Consider the following 22299-nt stretch of genomic DNA (forward strand, 5'->3'; position numbering starts at 1 on the left):
CTTTGGTGAAAAAGTTTTTCCTCATGTCCCCTCTAATCCTTCTACCAGTCACCATAAATCTGTGGCCCCTGGTAATTGACCTCTCCGCTAGGGGAAACCGGTCCTTCCTGTCTCCTGTATCTAGGCCCCTCATAACTTTGTAACCTCAATTAAGTCACCCCTCAGCCTCCTCTATTCTAAGGAAAACAACCCTAGCCGATCCAATCTTTCTTCATAGCTGCAACTTTCAAGGGAGGTGGAAATAGGCGGTCATAGTGATGGCATGTTTCTGTGCTGATAATACTTTAAGTCTTTTTCTGGATAGGAATTTATGTTGTACACAGATTTTCATATATAGTTGAAATTTTTTTTTTTTAATTAACAAAATGGGTAGGACATTACAAATGTGCTTTAAAATGATATTGCTTATTACTTTACTTTAGTTTACTTTAGAGATACAGCACTGAAACAGGCCCTTTGGCCCACCGAGTCTGTGCCGACCATCCACCACCCATTTTATACTAATTCTACACCATTTCCATATTCCTACCACATCCCCATCTGTCCCTATATTTCTCTACCACCTACCTATACTAGGGGCAATTTATAAAGGCCAATTTACCTATCAACCTGCAAGTCTTTGGCATGTGGGAGGAAACCGGAGCACCCGGAGGAAACCCACGCAGACACAGGGAGAACTTGCAAACTCCACACAGGCAGGACCCGGAATTGAACCCGGGTCGCTGGAGCTGTGAGGCTGCGGTGCTAACCACTGCGCCACTGTGCTTGTGAACCATTTAATTGTTCAGAGTCATGATACTTGAGACTTGTAATAGTTTATGATGAAATTCCAGTGGACTCAAGTAGTCCCCTAGATGCTAATACTGCTATATGTTGATCGAAAAACTTCACTCATTTAAAAGAAGCCAGCCAGCTGAATTATGTTAGTCAAGATGCAACATTAATATAAAGTTTGCACATTGCAATGTTAAAGCAAAATGATTTTATAGCATTTCGGAAAATCTGCTTTCCTTCATTTGTGTTTTTGTATCTCTCTCTGACGTTCTCTTTTCATGCTTCTCCTGCTGGCTTGTTCTCACTCTCTTTTTCCAAAGCATCAGAATGTTTATAGTACTTTCCCTTTAATGACGCAGTGTTGTTGCTGCAGTGATTTTACAATAATGATTTCTGTAACTTGCAAATTTGAAGTATTGAAGAAACTTTCTGGAAAGATAAAAGAACTCGTCCTCCAGAAAACAAAAATCAGAAAAACAAGTATTTAAATCAGCAAGTTGCCTCATCAAGTTCTTCAATTTGGATTCAGGAAACTCTGTCAGGCCCAGAATACAATGACCAAGGGATACAATTATTACTTGATACAGTCATAGAGTTGTAGAGCATGGCTACCCGACCCGAACCCAACCAGACACAACGACATGTCTGGTTGGGTCTGTCTTCCGGGTCCGGCGCTCGGGCCGGGTCAGGCCGGACACATTGCTGCCTTTTGGTCAGGGAGGTAAAAGCTTCAAAATTTGAACAGCCAGGACGTCAAGGCGGGAAACGTGCATCCGGACTCCACACTAGTGTGCAGTGAGCGATTCCATCCAGAGCACAACCTCTTTGATGTAATAAACTTCATTCCAGTAGTCAGGTTGGGTTGGGCGCGGAAAAAAAATCAAAGGACTTGGGCTGGATGTGATTCCTTAGGGCTCGGGTCGGGTTTCAATTGCATACCCGAGCAGGCCTTTATAGAGTTATACAGCACAGAAACAGGCCCTTCGGCCCGTTGTGTCCATGCCGACCATCAAGCACCTATCCTAATCACATTTTCCAGCACTTGGCCTGTAGCCTTGTATGTTATGGTGTTTCAAGTGCTCATCTAAATACTTCTTAAATGTTGTGAGGGTTCCAGCCTCTACCACCCCTTCAGACAGTGTGTTCCAGATTCCAACCACCCTCTGGGTGAAAAAATGTTTCCTCAAATCCCCTCTAAACCTCCTGCTCCTTACCTTAAATCTATGCCCCCAGGTTATTGACACCTCCGCTAAGGGAAAAAGTTTCTTCCTATCTACCCTATCTATGCCCCTCATAATTTTGTATACCTCAATCAGGTCCCCCCTCAGCCTTCTCTGCTCTAAGGAAAACAGCCCCAGCCTATCCAGTCTCTCTTCATAGCTGAAATGCTCCAGCCCAGGCTACATCCTCGTGAATCTTCTCTGCACCCTCTTCAGTGCAATCACATCCTTCCTATAGTGTGGCGACCAGAATTGTACACCGTACACTAGCTGTGGCTGAACTAGCGTTTTACACATTTTATATGATGTTAGAGGAAAATAGAAATTTAGGCAGTGCTTCTATTTAAGCAAGAATTGCAAAAGAGATTGCAAGCAGTGGGTTGGGGAACAGAAATCCTAGCAGGTTTTTAAAGAGGCTGTTTCAGTTCCTGTTGGGGAAAGTGATACAGGGCTATTAGTTCTGGGATCATCTTAAGGAAGCTTATGGGTTCTTTGGAAGAACAAACTTGACTGATCCTTTTCTGCTCAAAGTATAAATATAAATGCACAAGGGAACTTGAAGGCTTGGATTATCACATTCTGACTGCAGTTTTGGTCCCAGGTTTTGTGGAGAGATATTTAGATTTCCTGATTTTGATTTCATTCCTCAGTCATTAATTATATTCCATGCTTTGAGATTGATGGAATCAGTATCCATCCGAAAGGCCTGCTCGGGTATGCAATTGAAACCCAACCCGAGCCCGACAGAACCATATCCAACCCAAACCCGACCCGGCCCGAGTCCTTTGATTTTTTTTTCCCACGCCTGGCCCAACCCGACTACTGGAATGAAGTTGATTATGTTAAAGCGGTTGTGCTCTACCTTGGATGGAATCGCTCACTGCACACTAGTGCTGAGTCCGGATGCACATTTCCCGCCTTGACGTCCTGGCTGTTCAAATTTTGAAGCCTTTCCCTCCCTGACCAAAAGGCAGCAATGTGTCCGGCCCGACCCAAGCCCGAATGCCAGACCCGAACCCGACACGTTGTCGGGTCTGGTCGGGTTCAGGTCAGGTAGCCATGCTCTAGTCCATCCTTCTCACCAATTCTGTAATTGGTTTTCATGAGTTGGTATTTAAATCCCAACAGAGAATTTGAATTCAGTTCAAATAAATGTAATTATGTCAATCATCTTGAAATGAATGCAGTAACAGCAATAACTTACAACTTTTCTTGCTGTCTGCTTGCCCATATGAAGTACTTTAGGGTAGGATCTAGAACTAGGGAGCACATGTTAAAAATTAGGGGTCTCCAATTTAAGACGGGGATGAGGAGGAATTTCTTCTCTCAAAGGGTCATTACTGTTTGGAATTCTCTACCCCAGAGACCAATGGAGACTGAGTCATTGAATATATTCAAGGCTGAATAAGACAGATTTTTGATTTACAAGGGAGTCAACGGTTATGGGGGGTGGGCAGGCAGGCAGAAAAGTGGAGTTAAGACCACAAACCCTGACACCTAAACCATCGCCTCTGTGTCAGAGGTCCTGGGTTCAAGTCCCACTCGAGTCTTGAGCCCATAATCTAGACTAGCCTTTTAGTGTGGTGCTGAGGAAGTGCTGCACAGTTAGAGGTGCCATCTTTGTATAAGACATGAAACCGAGGGCCCCATCTGCCCTCTCAGGTCCCCTCAGAGGATCCCATGGCACTATTTGAAAAAGAGCAGGGCGGTACTCCCGGTGACCTAAGCAATATTTTTCCCTTGACCAACAGCATCAAAGATAGTTGGTCATTTCTCATTGCTGTTTATGGGATCTTGCTGTATGCAAATTGGCTGCCATGTTTCCTACATTACAACAATGACTACACTCTAACATTACTCTGTACAACATAAGAAATAGGAGCAGGAGTAGGCCATTTGGACCCTCAAGCCTGTTCCACCATTCAATAAGATCGTAGCTGATCTGATGGTGGCCTTAACTCCACTTTCCTGCCAGCCGCCATAACCGTTGACTTCCTTGTCAGTCGAAAATATGTCTCACTCAGCCTTGAATATATTCAATGACTCAGCCACCACTGCTCTGTTGGGTAGTGAATTCCAAACAGTAACAACCCTTTGAGAGAAGAAATTTTTCCTCATCTCCATCTTAAATTGGAGACCCTTAATTTTTAATCAGTGCCCCCCTAGTTCTAGATCCCCCCAGCATTCTCTCAGCATCTACCCTGTCAAGCCCACTCAGAATCTTATACATTTCAATAAGATCACCCCTCAATCTTCTAAACTCCAATGGGTAAACTCCAACCTGCTCAACCTTTCCTCATAAGACGAACCTTTCATCCTAGGAATCAAGCTCTTTGAGGAACATCCTGAGGTAGTGAAAGGTGCTATATAAATGCAAGTCTTTAAGTGTTTCTGTATAAATGCTACATAAATGAATATCTGTTTTTCTGGTTCATAGACAGTGGTTTTTGTAAAACTATTTTGACTGGCTCAGTAGGTTCTCCCAGTGATGGACCTATAAATCTCATAAAGTTAAAAGTGGCCGAACTCCAAGGTGAGAAATAACAGCAAGTATCAGCACATTTATTGACTGATTTGTGGAGCATATAAAGCCAATGATGAAGTGAATTAACAGTTTGGCAAATTGTATTTTTCTCCAGCCAGTTAGTAAGTGGCCTCAGGATCTTTGAGTGTTAGATCGCTCAGTTCAGAATGGAATTTGCTTTGGCATTGTTGAGTAAGATAGTCATGGGATCAAACCCCATTCCAGAGACCCAAGCACCAAATCCAGGCTGTCACACCCAGTGCTAGTTGTGACTGAGCACTGCGTGGTTAGAGATGTCAGTTTTCAGATGTTAAAACCAAGGTGCCCTCTGCCTCGGGTGGGGCGCAAAAGATGAGAAATGCTTCATGACTTGTAGCTTTATTATTGCATGTGTTGGGAGTTTTAACACACCTTTTTGGGGATTGCAGCTTTCATCAATTCCTGGGCTGGAAGATGTCAAACCAGAGACGACAAATCAGGGTCAGAACATTGCAAATGGTCCATCTTCTGTGACAGCAACAAACCAGCATCAGCCGTCCCCTGCTGAGGTAAGAAATTGAATATTCGTTGGATGAAGTGAAGGCCCATTGGAGAGCTGAGGAGAATTTGTTTTTTATGCAGTGAGTTATGGTCTGGAATGTGCAGCTGAAAGGGCGATGGCAGCAGATTCAGTAGTAACTTTCAAAAGGAAATTGGATAAATACTTGAAAAGGAAAAATCTGCTGGGCTATGGGGAAAGAGCAGGTGAGTGGAGCTAATTAAATAGCTCTTTCGAAGAACTGGCACAAGCGCGTTGGCTGAATGGCTGATGCCTGTGCTATATACGATTTGACGAAAATACAAGGAATTGTGAAGTTCATGCTGTGATCAGTTGAAGATATTTACAAATATAGCTTAATGGCATTGTAGGGGAATTTGAACAAAATACAGAGGTCTCAAACACTATGCAGGTAGGTAATTGAATAATGCAGTTCGAGTTAACTATTAGAGTCCTGTGTTAGTAACGTGCACATTGCAACTCGCTGGTTTGTAAAGGGGCTGTTAAAGCTCACTGTCCTTGGCTACAGTATCCAAATGCACCAATTCTATATTGGACTAGAATTGTACAAATTGATTAAAATACAAGCTTGTTGTCTTCTACATTGTGCCATATGTGTCCAAATTATGGCCTGTTGATGACTTGCAGCCTGTAAACCCTAGTGATAAGCCTCACAAAGCCCAACCAAACCTGTTTGTTCTCAGGATGATGAGGCCAGCATTTATTGCTCATCTCTAATTGCATTTGAGAAGGTTGTGATGGACTTTCTTGAATCACTCCGCTCGTCTCCTGACCTCATTACAGCCTTGGTTCAAACACGGACAAAAGAGCTGAACTCGAGGGGAGCTGAGACTGACTGCCCTTGATATCAAGGCAGCATTTGACACAGTATGGTATCAAGGAGCCCTGACAAAACTGAGGTCAATGGGAATCGGGGAAAACTCTCCAGTGGTTGGAGTCATACTTAGCACAAAGGAAGATGGTTGTGGTTGTTGGAGGTCAATCATCTCAATCCCAGGATATCGCTGCAGGAGTTCCTCAGGGCAGTGTTCTAGGCCCAACCATCTTCAGTTGCTTCATCAATGACCTTCCCTGCATCGTAAGGTCAGAAGTAGGGATTCTCACTGATGATTGCACAATGTTCAGTACCATTCACAATTCCTCAGATACTGAAGCAGTCTGTGCTAATGTGTAGCAAGACCTGGGTACATTCAGGCTTGGGCTGATAAGTGACCAGCAACATTCACATCACACAAGTGCCAGGCAATGACCATCTCCAACAAGAGAGAATCTAACCTTCTCTCCTTGACATTCAGTGGCATTACCATTGTTGACTCTCCCACTAGCAGCATCCTGGGGGTAACCGTTGACCAGACACTGATACTGTGGCTACAAGAGCAGGTCAGAGGCTAGGAATTCTGAGGTGAGTAACTCACCACCTGACTTCCCAAAGTCTGTCTACCATCTACAAGGCGCAAGTCAGGAATGTGATGGAATAGTCTCCACTTGCTTGGATGAGTGCAACTCCAACAACATTCAAGAAGCTCGACACCATCTAGGACAAAGCAGTCTGCTTGATTGACACCCACCCACTAACTTAAACATTCAATCCCTCCACCACCAACGCACAGTGGCAGCAGTGTGTACCATCTACAAGATGTACTGCAGCAACAAAAAAAAAAATAGGTACATTCAGAATAATGAATTCCATTGGAATTCATAGTAATGAGAGGGTCACTCCTTTTTTGGGCGGCGCAGTGGTTAGCACTGCAGTCTCACAGCTCCAGGGACCCGGGTTCAATTCTGGGTACTGCCTATGCGGAGTTTGCAAGTTCTCCCTGTGACCGCTTGGGTTTTCGCCAGGTGCTCCGGTTTCCTCCCACAGCCAAAGACTTGCAGGTTGATAGGTAAATTGGCCATTGTAAATTGCCCCTAGTGTAGGTAGGTGGTAGGGAATATGGGATTACTGCAGGGTTAGTATAAATGGGTGGCTGTTGGTCGGCACAGACTCAGTGGGCCGAAGGGCCTGTTTCAGTGCTGTATCTCTAAATAAATAAAATAAAATAAATAAACTCACCAAGACTCCTTAGACAGCAACTTCCAAACCCACTACCTCTAAGGACATGGGCAGCAGATGCATGGGAACACCACCACCTGCAAGTTTCCGTCCAATCCCCACACCATCCTGACTTAGGGACATAGGGCTTGGAACTCCTTCACTGTCGTGGCATCCAAAGTCCTGGAACACCCTAATAGCACTGTTGGTGTACCTATCCCACATGGACTACAGCTGTTCGAGAAGGCAGCTCACCACCACCTTCTCAAGGGCAATTAGGGATGGTCAACAAATGCTGAACTTGCCAGCGATGCTCACATCCCATGAAAGAATTAAAAAAAAAAACTCTGTGTGGTGTTCATGCACCAACTTGTGTGTTACGTAAAGAAATCCAGGATATTGGCCCAGCAACAATGAAGAAACGGCCGATAACATGTCCAGTCAGGACTGTATGTGGCTGGTGTTCGCATGGCATTGCTGCTTCTGTACCTTCTTGGTGGAGGTCACTGGAGAGGGACCTGGTGTCGAACTAACCCTGGTGAGTGCTGCATCCTGTAGCTCATGCACACTGCAGGCACATCATGCTGGTACTGGAGGGGATTAGTATTGTGTGCAGTGGCAGCAGCGTTGAAGTCTGGGAGAGGAGCGGACCTGCGGGAAGAACGCGGAGCGGGGAGCCAATAAATAGAGTCCAAGGATTACGGCCTAGAGCACTTATGTTCTGCATGAGGAGCGGAGAGGAGTCCAGGCGCGTCGGAGTTTGAAAACAAAGTGAACAGTGACATCACAGGAAAGCTGCAAGGTGACTGGTTGGTGAGTAACTGCTGTTGGGAGTATCAGTAAATAGCTGGGTTAGTAACTAAAGTTAAAGAGAAAGGTAAGGTCTACAGTTTTTTTTATATAGTAGGTAGTGTTTTTTCAGGGAATTGAGGTCCCTAGTGTCAATGATCTCTAATATTTGAGTAATTTAAGGGAGTAAATTAAAGCTATGTCATGGCAGGGCAGCTTGGCAGTGTGGAGTGCTTCTCCTGTGCACTGTGGGAAGTCAGGGACACTTCCGGTGTCCAGGGCGAACACGTGTGCAGGAGGTGTCTCCAACTGCAGCTACTCGAAATCCACGTTTCGGATCTGGAGCAGTGGCTGGGGACACTGTGGAGCATCCGCAAGGCTCAGATCATCGTGGATAGCACATACAGGGAGGTGGTCACACCGCAGGTGAAGACTGCTCACACAGAAAGGGAATGGGTGACCGCTAGGCAGAGTAGGAGAACTAGGCAGGTAGTGCAGGAGTCCCCTAGGTCCATCTCCCTCTCTAATAGATTTTCCGCTTTGCATACTGTTGGGGGGAGATAGCTTCTCGGGAACGCAGCAAAATCCAAATCTGTGGCACCACGGGTGGCTCAGCTGCACAGGAGAGCAAGAAAGAGAGTGGGAGAGTTATAGTGATGGGGAATTCTGTTGTAAACGGTGCAGAAAGGCATTTCTGTGGCCGCAAACGTGACTCCAGGATGGTATGTTGCCTCCTTGGTGCTAAGGTCAAGGATGTCACGGAGCAGGTGCAGGACATTCTGAAGGGGGAGGGTAATTAAAGGCCAGTGAGTCTAATATCAGTGGTAGGGAACCTATTGGAAAAAATTCTGAGGGACAGCATTAATCTCCACTTGGAGAGGCAGGGATTAATCAAGGATAGTCAGCATGGCTTTGTCGGGGGAGATCATGTCTAACAAATTTGATTGACTTTTACGAGGAGGTGACTAGGTGTGTAGATGAGGGTAAAGCAGTTGATAAAGTCTGTTTGGACTTCAATAAAGCTTTTGATAAGGTCCCGCATGGGAGATTGGTCAAGAAGGTAAGAGCCCATGGGATCCAGGACAATTTGGCAAATTGGATCCAAAATTGGCTTAGTGGCAGGAGGCAGAGGGTGATATTCGAGGGTTGTTTTTGTGATTGGAAGCCTGTGACCAGTGGTGCACCGCAGGGATGGGTGCTGGGACCCTTGCTGTTTGTAGTGTACATTAATGATTTAGACGTGAATATAGGAGGTATGATCAGCAAGTTTGCAGATGACATGAAAATTGGTGTCGTAAATAGTGAGGAGGAAAGCCTTAGTTTACAGGATGGTGTAGATGGGCAGAGCAGTGGCAAAAGAGAAGATTCACCAGGATGTTGCCTGGGATGGAGAATTTCAGCTATGAAGTGAGACTGGATAGACTAGGGCTGTTTTCCTTAGAGCAGAGAAGGCTGAGGGGGACCTGATTGAGTTATACAAAATTATGAGGCACATCGATAGGGTGGATAGGAAGAAACCTTTTCCCTTAGCGGAGATGTCAATAACCAGGGGGCATAGATTTAAGGTAAAGAACAGGAGGTTTAGAGGGGATTTGAGGAAAAAAAATTTCACCCAGAGGGTGGTTGGAATATGGAACACACTGTCTGAAGGGGTGGCAGAGGCAGGAACCCTCACAACATTTAAGAAGTATTTAGATGAGCACTTGTAACACCATAACATACAAGGCTACGGTCCAAGTGCTGGAAAATGGGATTAGAATAGATAGGTGCTTGATGGCCGGCACAGATACAATGAGCTGAAGGGCCTTGTTTCTGTGCTGTATAACTCTATGACTAAGCAAACTGCTCCCGTGAATGGTGTTGTACTGTACCCATTTGGTCCAACAGTGAATCTTCCATTGTGACTTTTTAACAATTAATTCTTGGAGATAGGAGCGTCACTGGCAAGGCTGGCATTTGTTGCCTATCTCTAATTATTGTCCACCTACAAGTTGCAATGCAACAACTCACCAAGGCTCCTTTGATAGCACCTTCCAAGCCCACGACCTCCACCACCTAGAAGGACAAGGGCGGCAGATGCATGGGAACATCACCACCTGCAAGTTTCCCTCCAAGCCACACGCCATCCTGACTTGGAACTATATCGCCGTTGATGGGTCAAAATCCTGGAACTCCCTTCCGAACAGAGCTGTAGGTGTACCTACACCCCAAGGACCGCAGGGGTTCAAGAAGACCACCACCTTCTCAAGGGCAATTAGGGATGGGCAATAAATGCTGGCCTAGCCAGCGACGCCCACATCCCGTGAATGAATTTTTTTAAAAATTGCCCTCGAGAACGTGATAGTGAACCACCTCTTGAAGTCTGTGTGGGGAATGTGCTCTCACAGTGCTGTTAGGTAGAAAGCTGCAGGCTTTTGACCCAGTAACCTGAGCCTTGCAGATGAGGGAGAGACTTTGCGGGGGTCATGAGGCGAGACATTTCTCGCAGAGTATCCAGCCTCCACCCATAAGGTTGGTCCTGTTAAGCTTCTGGTCAGCGGCGACGGTAATGGTGGGCACCTTGATCATAGTGCTGTCATTGAAGTTTTGGAGGAGATAACCTTGACTTTCTCTTTCTCAGGATGGTCATTAATCCAGAACATGTTTTGCCTGAATTTTTTAAAAAAGTAGTTTGGGGTATGTGGGTGTCACTGGTTAGGCCAGCATCTATTGCCCATTCATAATTGCCCTTGAGAAGGTAATGATGAGCTTCCTTCTTGAACCGCTGCAGTCCTTGATGTTTAGGTACACCAACGGTGCTGTTAGGAAGGGAGTTCCAGGATTTAGATCCAGCAGCAGTGAAGGAACGGCAATATAATTCCAAGTCAGGATGGTGTGTGGCTTGGAGGGGAACTTGGTGGTGGTGTTCCCATGCATCTGCTGCCCTTGTCCTTCCAGGAGGTAGAGGTTGCGGGTTTGGAAGGTGTTGTCGAAGGAGCCTTGGTGAATTGCTACAGTGCGTCTTGCAGGTGGTACACACTGTTGCCACTGTGTGTCGGTGGAGGGAGTGAATGTTGAAGGTGGTGGATGGGGTGCCAATCAAGCAGGCTGAATGTTCTCTGCCAAATTGTCAGCTCACCCTGGATGTTGTCCAGGTCCACTTGTATCCTGGCATAGACTGCTTCATTATCAGAAGTGTTGTGAATGGAGCTGAATACTGTGGAATCGTCAGTGAGCAGTCCCCACTCATAATTATGAGGGAAGGCAGGTCACCAATGAAGCAGCCGAAGGCACTTCCCTGAGGAACTCTTCCAGAAATGTCCCAGTGCTTTGTTTGGCCTTCAACAACCTTAACTGTGTCATGACAACCATGCCACTTTCCTTTGTGTCAGGTATGATTTCATAATTTGCTCAGGTACCACTATTTGCTCTTGCTTCTTACTAGTTTCTCATTTGAATCGCGTGGACATGTTGGTTTGGACAGGGCTGTTTAATACTGTTGCTTCATTGGTGGTTAAATCCTCAATGGGAATATTGAGATCTGGTGGTGTCAGCCATTTGGTATATGTGCAAGTTAATGGGAACATGGATTTAAACTTTGCATGTGAGTTGTGACGCTCTTTAACATGAATTTTCAAACAGTATGAATGCATTTTAGAAAGCAAACAGTTACTTCCCTGTCCCCTTTCAGCATTGAACCTTTTTACATTTTTCTTCCTTGCTCCTTGCCTACAAGAGTGGAACAGTACTTTATTTCATATTGATCCTCTTAAGTCCAACTCTGGGAATGCAATATCCATGCTGTATTAACTCCCATTTCCAACATGTAAAACTGAGTGTATGAGTCTGCCTCTGGGCCACTGCAAGCTGGTAAATCCTGGGAACTGGCTCCAGGGTACCAGCCTCCCAGAAGCTAACACTGAAGCTTCAATGCAAATGTGCTTTAAGGTCAGAATCTGAGAGCGAAACGGTTGAAACCGGTCTCTGTACATCGGCAGCCTGTTTTTATACCCATGTAAGGCAGATCTGTATGAAATCCCAGGAGTCAGCTCCCAGAATCCAACTCAAAGATCAGTAGAGTCCCAGCCAGTGCATCCTAAGCAAGTGGGTGTTACTGCAGTCGTTGTCAGCAGAGCAAAAATCTATGTCTCTGCACTGTAAGGCTATTTTTTTTAAAATCCTTAATTCAAAGACATTGGTGAAGCAGTTCCCTAGCTTATTTGTTTTAAATAGCATATTATGCAATTATTGAAGATCATGTATTGACCCGTTGCAGTATAATTAAGTTGTGGTTAGGGTGCAGAATTAGAGCAGGAACATATTTCCAAAGGATGACTTCATATGGATAAATATACATAAAATTAGGAATTACATTTGACATTCAAATTAAAATGAAAACAAGTCAAAGGATGACTTCATGTGGAAAATCTGCTGTAATAGAAGTTATGAACTCGAGGATGTCTCACTGGGAATGGTGGATTACGATAGGAATCTGTGGTATTTCTCATTGCTGGGGAGCTATTTTTTGTTTGATAGACACAGCTCATGGCAGAACCTTGAACATTGCTTCAAATAAGTTGCTAAATGTCATGCATTGCTGATCGTCATTCATGTGATGTCTCACATTGTTCAGTTACCCTTTTCTTATTGTGTATGATATATTGGTCCTGCTATTACGACCATACAAATTAGGAGCAGAAATAGGCCATGCGGCCCGACGAGCCTGCTGCACCATTCAATAAGATCATAGCTGATCTGTTTCTGTCTCAAAGTCCACACTCCCATCTACCCCCGATAATGTTTGATTTCGTTGCCGAACAAGAATCTATCTAACCCCGCCTTAAACATATTCAATGACCCCACCTCCACCACCTTCTGTGGTAGAGAATTCCAAAGTCGCACAACCCTCAGAAAAATTTCTCCTCGCCTCTGTCCTAAAAGGGCGACCCCTAATTTTAAGAGCGCCCCCTTGTTCTGGACTCATCCACAAGAGGAAACATCCTTTCCACATCCACCTTGTCAAGACCGTTCAGGATCTTGTATACTTCAGTCAAGTCTCCCCTCATTTTTCTAAACTCCAGTGAAAACAATCCCAGTCTGTCCAAGCTTTCCTCATAAGACATCCCGCTCATTCCAGGATCAATCTAGTAAACCTCCTCTGAACTGCCTCCAATGCGTTCACATCCTTCCTTAAATAAGGAGACCAAAACTGCACACAGTATTCAAGATGTGGTCTCACCAATGCCCTGTATAACTGAAGCATAAATAACATCCTTACTTTTATTTTCAATTCCTCTCATAACAAAGGATAGCATTCCATTCGCCACCTTTATTCCTTGCTGTACCTGCATACTAACGTTTTGTGACTCATGCACTTGAACACCCAGGTCCCTCTGCACCTTGGAATTCTGCAGTCGTTCCCCATTAAAAAAAATACTCTGCTTTTTTATTCTTCCTGCCAAAGTGAACAACTTCACATTTTCCCACATTATACTCCATCTGTCAGATTTTTGCCGACTCACTTAACCTATTTATATTGGTCTGCAAACTCCTTATGTCCTCTTCATAACATACGTTCCTACCTAACTTTGTGTCATCTGCAAATTTAGCTACCATGCCATCGCTCCCCTCATCTAAGTCACTGATATAAATTGTAAAAAGTTGAGGCCCCAGCACAGACCCCTGTGGGACTCCACTGGTCACATCCTGTCAATCAGAAAAGGACCCATTTATGCATACTCTGTTTTCTGCCAGCCAATCTTTGATCCATGTTAATATGTTACCCCCCTACACCATGAGCTCCTACTTTGTGCAGTAACCTTTTATGTGGCACCTTGTCAAATGTCTTCTGGAAATCCAAGTGCTGTACGTCAACGGGCTCCCCTTTATCCACAGCACGTGTTACTCCATCAAAGAACTCCAGTAAATTGTTCAAACATGATTTCCCTTTCACAAAACCATGCTGACTATTCTCGATTACCTTGAGCTTTTCTAAATTGCCAGCTATAGCCTCCTTAATGATTTGATTCAAACACCTTCCCCACAACAGATGTCAAGCTAACTGCCCTATAGTTATCTGTTTTCTGCCTCCCCCCACTTCTTGATTAGAGGGGTTATATTTGCTAGTTTCCAGTCTGATGGAACCTTTTTAGAATCTAGCGAATTTAGAAAAAATAACACCAACGCATCTTCTACCTCATTAACCACCTCTTTTAAGACCCTAGGATGAAGCCCATCAGGCTTGTCAGCCTGCAGCTCCATCAGTTTGCTCAGTACCACTTCCCTGGTGATTGTAATTTCAGCAAGTTTCTCTCTTCCGTGCACCTCCTGATTTACAGCTATTACTGGAATTTTTTTGTATCCTCTATAGTGAAGACAGAAGCAAAATATTTTGTTCATTTCATCTGCCATTTCCTTATTATTTATTATTAACTCCCCATTCTCACTCTCTAGAGGACCAACACTCCCTTTACAAAGAACAGTACAGCACAGGAACAGGCCATTCGGCCCTCCAAGCCTGCACCGATCTTGATGCCTGCCTAAACTAACACCTTCTGCACTTCCGGGGCCCATATCCCTCTATTCCCTTCCTATTCATGTATTTGTCAAGATGTCTCTTACATAGTCTTTTCCTTTTTAAATACCAGTAGAAACTCTTGCTATCTGTTTTTACATTTCTAACTAGCTTCCTCTCATACTCTAATTTCTTTCTCCTGATTAACCCTTTAGTCATTCTCTGCCATTCTTGATATCCTGACCAATCATCTGGCCTGCCACTCATTTTTGCACAATTATATGCTTTTTCCTTAAGCTTGATGCTTTTCTTAACTTCTTTACTTAACCATGGATGGTGGGTCCTCCCATCAGAATTTTTCTTTATAGTAGGAATATACTTATTCTGAGTATTCTGAAATATCCCCTTGAATGTCTGCCACTTCTCTGTTGATCTATCTCCTAGCCTCGTAACCCAGTTCACTTCAGCTAGCTCAGCTTTCCTGCCCACATAGTTGCCCTTATTTACGTTTAAAATACTAGTCTTAGACCTACTCCTCTCTCTTTCAAACTGAATGTAAAATTTAATTATATTGTGGTCGCTGCTACCTAGAGGTGCCTTTACTCTGAGGTCATTAATCCTGTCACTTTACACTTTCTTTCTTTCTCTTCATACCAAGTCTAATATAACCTGCTGTCTGGTTGGTTCCAGAATGTGCTGCTCTAAGAAACTATCTCGAAAGCATTCTATGAACTTCTCATCCAGGCTGCTATTGCCAATCTGATTTTCCCAGTTTATATGTAGATTAAAATCACCCATGATTATTGCCGTCCCTTTATCACAAGCACCAAATATTTCTTCTTGCATACTTCGTCCTACATTAGGGGGCCTATAGACCGCTCCCACTAGTGATTTCTTTCCCCTACTATTCCTCATCTCTACCCAAACCAATTCTACATCCTGATCTCCTGAACCTAGGTCATCTCTAACTATTGCACCAATGCCATCCTTGATTAACAGTGCTATCCATCCACCTTTTCCTAGCTTCCTATTCGTCTTGAATGTCATGTACCCTTCAATATTCAGGACACAATCCTTGTCATCCTGCAGCCACGTCTCTGTAATAGTTATCGGATCATATTTATTTATTTCAATGTGCGCCATCAGTTTGTCTACTTTATGAATGCCATGTGCATTCAGATACATAACCTTTGTTATCTTTGTAACATCTAGTCTTGACTGTTGGTGTGTTATTAGGTTTTTTTCTCTCTGTCCCTTCCTGCCATTCTCTGACCTTCATTTCCCATGTTGCTATTCTGCTCTCCTGCCTTCACTCTACCCCTTGGTTTTCTACATCTACCCAGGCTCGATCCCTCACCCCACTTTGTTTGGTTTAAAGCCCTCACTACTTCCCTAGTTATACGGTTTGCTAGAAGACTGGTCCCAACATGGTTCAGGTGCAGACTCTCCCAACGGTATAGCCCCCACTTTCCCCAGTACTGGTACCAGTGTCCCACAAACCGAAATGCACTTCTCCCACAGCGGTCTTTGAGCCATTTATTCATTTCACTAATCTTATGTGCCCTCTGCCAATTGGCACGTGGCTCAGGTATAATCCAGAGAATATTAACCTTGAGGTTCTACTATTCTACCCTTCAGGCCTGCTCCGCCATTCAAAAACGATCATGGACGATCGTCTAATTCACTACCCTGTTCCTGCTTTCTCCCCATATCCCTTGATCCCTTTGATAGGTTTGGGCAATTCTCTGACCAAAAGAATGAGGTGGCGTTTTTGGAGGGAGTTGGGGTGGAGGTGGTGCAGGGTGGGGGTCGGTGTGTACCACATCTGGATGAGTACTTCATTTGTCATTTTTGGGGAGGAGTTCAGGGACGGGTATTGGGAATGCCATGTTTGCAGGTGGAAGGAGTTCTGAGTGCACCAAGTTTTTGGGAGGAGGTGCGGTGGGCAGTAGTTGGGTGAGTTACTCTGTATACCATGTTTTAAGGAGGAGAGACACCACTTTTGAGGAGAAGAAAGCCTATTTCCGGAAAGTAGTGTAAAAGATGCTAGTTCTGGGTCTAAATGGTAACCACGCTCAGAGAGTGCATAAGAAGTGTGGAGTATGAAGTGGAAAAATTCCCTGTGGTGTAGTGAGGATTATTGAGTTTGCAATTTAAGGCATTTTACTGGGGCAGAATATGGGAATGTGTGGTAGGGCTCATGGTTGCATTATTTAACGGATTCGAAGAGTGCTGATGGGCCTGATTTTTTTCCACCATTCTTCACTTAGGTTTGTGCATTTTGCTTCGGATTTTAATTTGTTTGGTTGGGGAGGAGGAAGGATGGTCCCCTGTGCTCGCTGACCTAGAGTGGCTTCTAGTCCAGCAAAGCCTTAGATTTAAAATTCTCATATTGCTTTCAAAATCCCTCCTGGCGTTGCCCCCTCCCTGTTTCTGTAACCTCCAGCCCGACAACCCTCCCAAGATCTCTGCAGTTCCAATTCCAACCTCTTGCACATCCCCAATTTCCATCACTCCACCATTGGTAGCCATGCCTTCAGTTGCCTCTGCCCTAAGCTCTGGAATTCCCTTCATAAACCTCTCTGCCTCTCACTCCTTTTTTAAGATGCTCCTTAAAATCTACCTCTTTAACCCTTGCTTTTGGTCACCTGTCTTAATACCTCCTTCTGTGTCTTGGTGTCAAACTTTGTTTGATAATGCTCCTGTGAAGCCTCTTGGGGCCTTTTGCTATAAAAGTACAAATTGTTGTTGTCTGTTTTCTACACCAACATTTCTGATTTTAAGACTTGCATTGTAATCTAAAACTTAACTTCAGAGTCGAGTAAAGGGCAGAAGAGTTTCATATTAATGTTCCTTTTGTGCAGGTATTTCATTTTGTCATGATCCAGATAACGTGCAATGAGCAAAGCTCTGCAGAATCATGGCTGCTTAACTATAGGGTTCTCAGAATAGGAGCCTTCATACAACGTCTATTGTGCTGGGATTCCTTGTGTTGGATTCACTCAGTCAATTGCAAGGAAAAGGATAGCATGAGAATTATATCCCACCTCTTCGTAATCTTTCAATGTTGAATATGATGGTGCATTTAAGCTGTTTGTATTAATACAGCATAAGCCTTTTGAATCATTCTATACTACGGAAACTAGGCTGCCACTTCATTGTAGTACACTCTGCATCACTACACCATCCACACTTGTCATGGGCACCCGCCTAGATTGGGAAAATGGTGCTAACCATTCGCCATTACCACTGTAGTCAATTACAAAGGCTCCGCTTGTAACATATTAAGTGGGCCAGCTATTTCGGGCATACTTTATCATGGAATCCTTCTTTTAACAGATGACCCTGCTTCAGTAAACGCAGGGTTCCATCCCTCGCCCATTTCTCGTCTTCCGACCAGCTGCTAGAGAGTTCGTTTTTCTCCTGCTTTCCTTTCTTGCTGTGCTCTCCCATTCGGTTGGATTAAAGGTCAGTGCTACAGTCCCACCATGTCGCACGGATTGACAGTAGTTTTTAATTGGTTTTGCTCCCGATATGTTCAAAGAACAAAAATGGAGTAGCAAAAATGTTTTTTTTTAATTTTACACGTGCACATTGGATCTGTTTGCTGCCTTCCTGCTGCTAAATATTGGGAAGACCAAAGCCATTGTCTTCGGTCCCCACTACAAATTCGGTTCCCTAGCCATCGACTCCACCCCTCTCCCTGGTTACTCGCTATCTGAGGCTGAACCAGACTATTTGTAACCTTACTGTCCTGTTTGACCCTGGATATCCACTCCACCATCAAGATTGCCCACTTCCAGCATTTGTCTCAGCTCATCTGCTGCAGGACCCCTCATCCGTGTCTTTATTACCTCTAGTCTATTCCAGTGTCCTCCTGGCCGGCTTCTTATTCTTTACTTCCATAAACGAACATATCTAAAACTCCACTACCAAACCATTCACAAATGTGGCATCCTACTTGTCCTGAGATAAGCTTCCAATGACATATCTGCTCCATCATCAAGATCACTTACTTCTAACTCCTCAACATTGCCCCATCTCTGATGTTGCCTCATCAGCTGCTGAAACCCTCATCCATGCCTTTATTGCCTCTAGAGTTCACTACTCCAGTGCTCTCTTGACTGGCCTCCTACTGATCACCCTTCATAAACTACAGCTTATCTAAAGCTCTGCTCCCCATATCCTAACTGGCACCAAATCCTGTCCATTCTGTGACACTGGCCTACTTTGGCTCCTGGTTAAGCAACACCTTGATTTTAAAATTCTCATCCTTCCTTGTTGAGAATTCCCTCCATGGCCTGCCTGTCCTTATCTCTGTAATCTCCTTCAGCCATACAACTCTCCAAGGTATCTGCACTCCTCCAATCTGGCCTCTTGAGCATCCCTAATTTTAATTGCTCCGCCATTGGTGGTCATGCCTTCAGTTGCCTTGACCCTAAATTCTCAAATTCACTCCTTAAACCTCTCCGTCTCTCTAACCGCCTCTCCTCTTTTTAAGATGCTCCGTAAACAAGCCTCTTTGACTGGGTTTTTGGACACCTTTCCAGATATCTCCTTTTGTGGCTGTGTCACATTTTTATGAGGCTTCTGGAAACGCCTTGGAATGTTTTGCTATGTTAAAGGCATTACAGAAATGCATGTTTTTACTGTTACTACTTCGGTTTTACAGTCCACTGCCTACAGTAGGCAATTTGCATTCACGCCAACATGCCTGCTGTAAGCAGTGGGGACTGAACTGGAGAGAGCTGCATTGTCAGAAACACAGAATGTTGCTACACTTATGTAACTGCACTTCAAACTTGCTATAACTCGCTATATGTGATGTACTTTTGAGATCTCCTGAAAGAGGATCTGCCATTTTCTTCTTTCCCCTGCTATCAGTCACCTTTGAATACGTGGGTGCGCTTCATGGGATATTTTGACTCAATCTGTCCATTTGTTTTGTACTTCCTTCATGAGAGCTTTGTTGAATGGATTTTTTTTTCGTTTGTGGGATGTGGGTGTCGCTGATCCCATCCCCTATTGTCCACCCCTAATTGCCCTTGAACTGAGTGGCTTGCTGGGCCGCTTCAGAGGGCATTTTAAAGTCAACCACATTGCTGTGGGTCTGGAGTCCTTCCCTAAAGGACATTCGTGAACCAGATGGATTTTTACAACAATCGACAATGGTTTCATGGTCACCATTAGACTAGTTTTTAATTCCAGATTTATTAATTGAATTCAAATTTCACCATCTGCCGTGGTGGGATTTGAACCCATGTCCCCAGAACATTAGCCTGGACTCTGGATTACTAGTCCAGTGACATTACTACTATGCCACCTGAGCAGCTGTTATTAATTCAGTTATGTTTCATTTAAGGTTTTGATGTACTTGATTTTCATCTCTAATTGCAGATGTTCTTATTTTTCAGGTCCAACAAAACATTGAATCTACAACCCAAATCAAAGCAGATTCACTGGCAGAAAATGCTATTACAGTAGCCAAAGACCCTCGATATGCAAGATACCTGAAGATGGTGCAAGTGGTGTGTTAATTTTCTTTTCCTTGTTGGTAGAGGTCTTCCTTTAGTGTCAGCCATGCCTCAAAGTGTAGCCCCCTCTCCTCTGATTCAGAAGGTCATAGGTTTCAGCCCCACCCCAGAGACTTGAGCTCATAGTCCGGCCGATACTACCGATGCAGTACTGAGGGAGTGCTGCATTCAGAGGCGCTGTCTTTTGGATCAGATGTTAAAATGAGGCCCCATCTGCTACCTAGGGTGAAAGTTAAAGCCCCCATGGCACTATTTTGAAGAAGAGCAGGGGAGTTCTCTCAGTGTCCCGGTCAATATTTATCCCTTAACCACCATCACTAAAGCAGATTATCTGGTCATTATCAATTATTGTTTGTGGGACCTTACTGTGTGCAAATTGGCTGCCACATTTCAACAGTGACTACACTTCAAAAAAAAAAGTACTTAATTGGCTGTGAATTTGGGACGTCCTGAATTTTTGAAAAGCGTTGTATAAATGCAAGTTTTTTTTTGTCTTAAATCCCCACAGGCACCCTCTGCTCTGTCTAACACCAGCCCACTCCCTGTCCTCTGCTTCTCCAACAGTGGCTGCTTGGTCAACCCTTACACTCCCATCATTCCTGACTACTTTTCTTCAACTGCCCAATCTAACCCCTCCCTATTCCTTTGTGCTACCCACCTCCAATATAAACCACTTTGAGATGTCTTTCTGCACGTGACAAGTGGTAAAGGCATTCAAGCTGTTCTACTTAACAACTAAATTTGAGGAGTTTTCATTTCCAGTACTTTACTGTTAATGTTGATCCCCACATTGCAATGTTCTAGCTCTGCCATTTGCTCCATCCCAGCCTTGCTCTTTACAAACTGTTCACTTTACAATGCAGAAGAATTTTCTAAATCCTCATTCTTTATTGCAGGGGGTTCCTGTTATGGCCATAAGGAACAAAATGATTTCTGAAGGACTCAACCCGGATCTGTTGGAGTGAGTTTCTACCAATCACTGCTGAAATTTCTTCATTTGTTCAAATGTTTTGTCTCTGGCTAGTGAATGGTAATACTATTGGACCAGAGGAATGGGTTCCATCCAACTCTGCCCCAGATCGGGGTCTAAGCTAAGTTCTGCAGAGTCACATGCAAAGTTTAAGCAAACATTTGTAGACAGTTGTATATATTTCAAGCTCCTAATAGATATTGGTGTGATGGTTTAGGAGTATCATCCATTGAAGCACTGGTGCCAAGAGCAGCCCTTTCCAAACAGCCAAGCCCACGGAATTCAAACAAAATAAAGCAGAGCAAAAAATAGAAACACAAAAGGTAGCTGTAATCTGGAATTCTCTTCGTCAAAAGGCTGAGGATGTTATTGGACAATTGGAGCTTTCGGAACTGAAATCAGTAAGAGTTTTGCTGAATAAGGGTATCAAGGGATATGAGCAAAGGCAGGTAAGTGATGTTGAGGGCACAGATCAGCCATGATCTAGTTGAATGGTGGAAATTGCTCAAAGGGTTAATTTTTTAAAATTAATTTACAGGATGTAGGCATTTGGCAAGGCCAGCATTTATTGGCCATCCCTAACTGCGATGGTGAGCTGCCTCCTTGGACACAACTGAGTGGCTTGCGAGGCCATTTCAGAGGACAGTTAAGATTCAGCTACATTGCTGAGAGTCTGGAGTCACATGGGCCAGATTGGGAAAGGACGGCAGATTTCCTTCCCTAAAGAACATTAGTGAATCAGTTGAATTTAAATTCCCCAGCTGCTATGGTGGGACTTGAACTGATCTCTGGATCATTAATCTGGGCCTCGGGATTGCTAATTTAGTAACATGACCAATATGCATGATGTACCCATCATGGCCTCCTCCTATTCCTGTATTCCTCGAATTAGAACTGTGTTGCCCAGACTTTGAGGGTTGGATTACCAAGACTCGGGGTCATCAATTTGGACCCAAGGGCCCTCAATCACCTTTTTCCTCTTGAAAGTTACTGCTGTCATCTTCAGTACACTATTTCCTTCTGATTCTTAGCTGTTTCCCTGCTGCCATTTATCACCAACTGCTGCAAGTGTGATTTTTGTTTTTTATTCTAACACATGTTCCAATACCCTGGGGAACAATGAGGCAGATAGTAACAGATTTCAGGAGGGCGAAAACAGAGAGGTGAAATTGGACAGACACATGGCAGATGAAATTCAATAGAGAAATGTGAAGTGATTTATTTTGGTAGAAAGAATGATGAAATGCAATATAAACTAAAGGGCCTAATTTTAAATGGGGTGCAGGAGTGGAGAGATCTGGGGCTGTACGTACACAAATCTTTGAATGTGTTAGGAAGGCTATTAAAGAGATATGGGATCTTTGGCTTTATAAATAGAATCGTAGAGTACAAAAGCAAGAA

General features: G+C 44.1%; 1 protein-coding gene across 1 annotated transcript in view; it reads left to right on the forward strand.

Annotated features, from left to right (window-relative positions):
• washc3 (WASH complex subunit 3) overlaps positions 1-22299 on the forward strand; it is a 41277-nt gene that overhangs the window by 13527 nt on the left and 5451 nt on the right. Inside the window, exons 4-6 of the mRNA XM_068050148.1 lie at positions 4947-5066; positions 19809-19922; positions 20825-20889. Coding sequence (XP_067906249.1) covers positions 4947-5066; positions 19809-19922; positions 20825-20889 — 299 coding nt within the window. The remainder of the gene's footprint in view (positions 1-4946; positions 5067-19808; positions 19923-20824; positions 20890-22299) is intronic.

This window comes from Heterodontus francisci, chromosome 18 (genome assembly GCF_036365525.1).
Source record: "Heterodontus francisci isolate sHetFra1 chromosome 18, sHetFra1.hap1, whole genome shotgun sequence".
Taxonomy (NCBI): Eukaryota; Metazoa; Chordata; class Chondrichthyes; order Heterodontiformes; family Heterodontidae; genus Heterodontus; species Heterodontus francisci.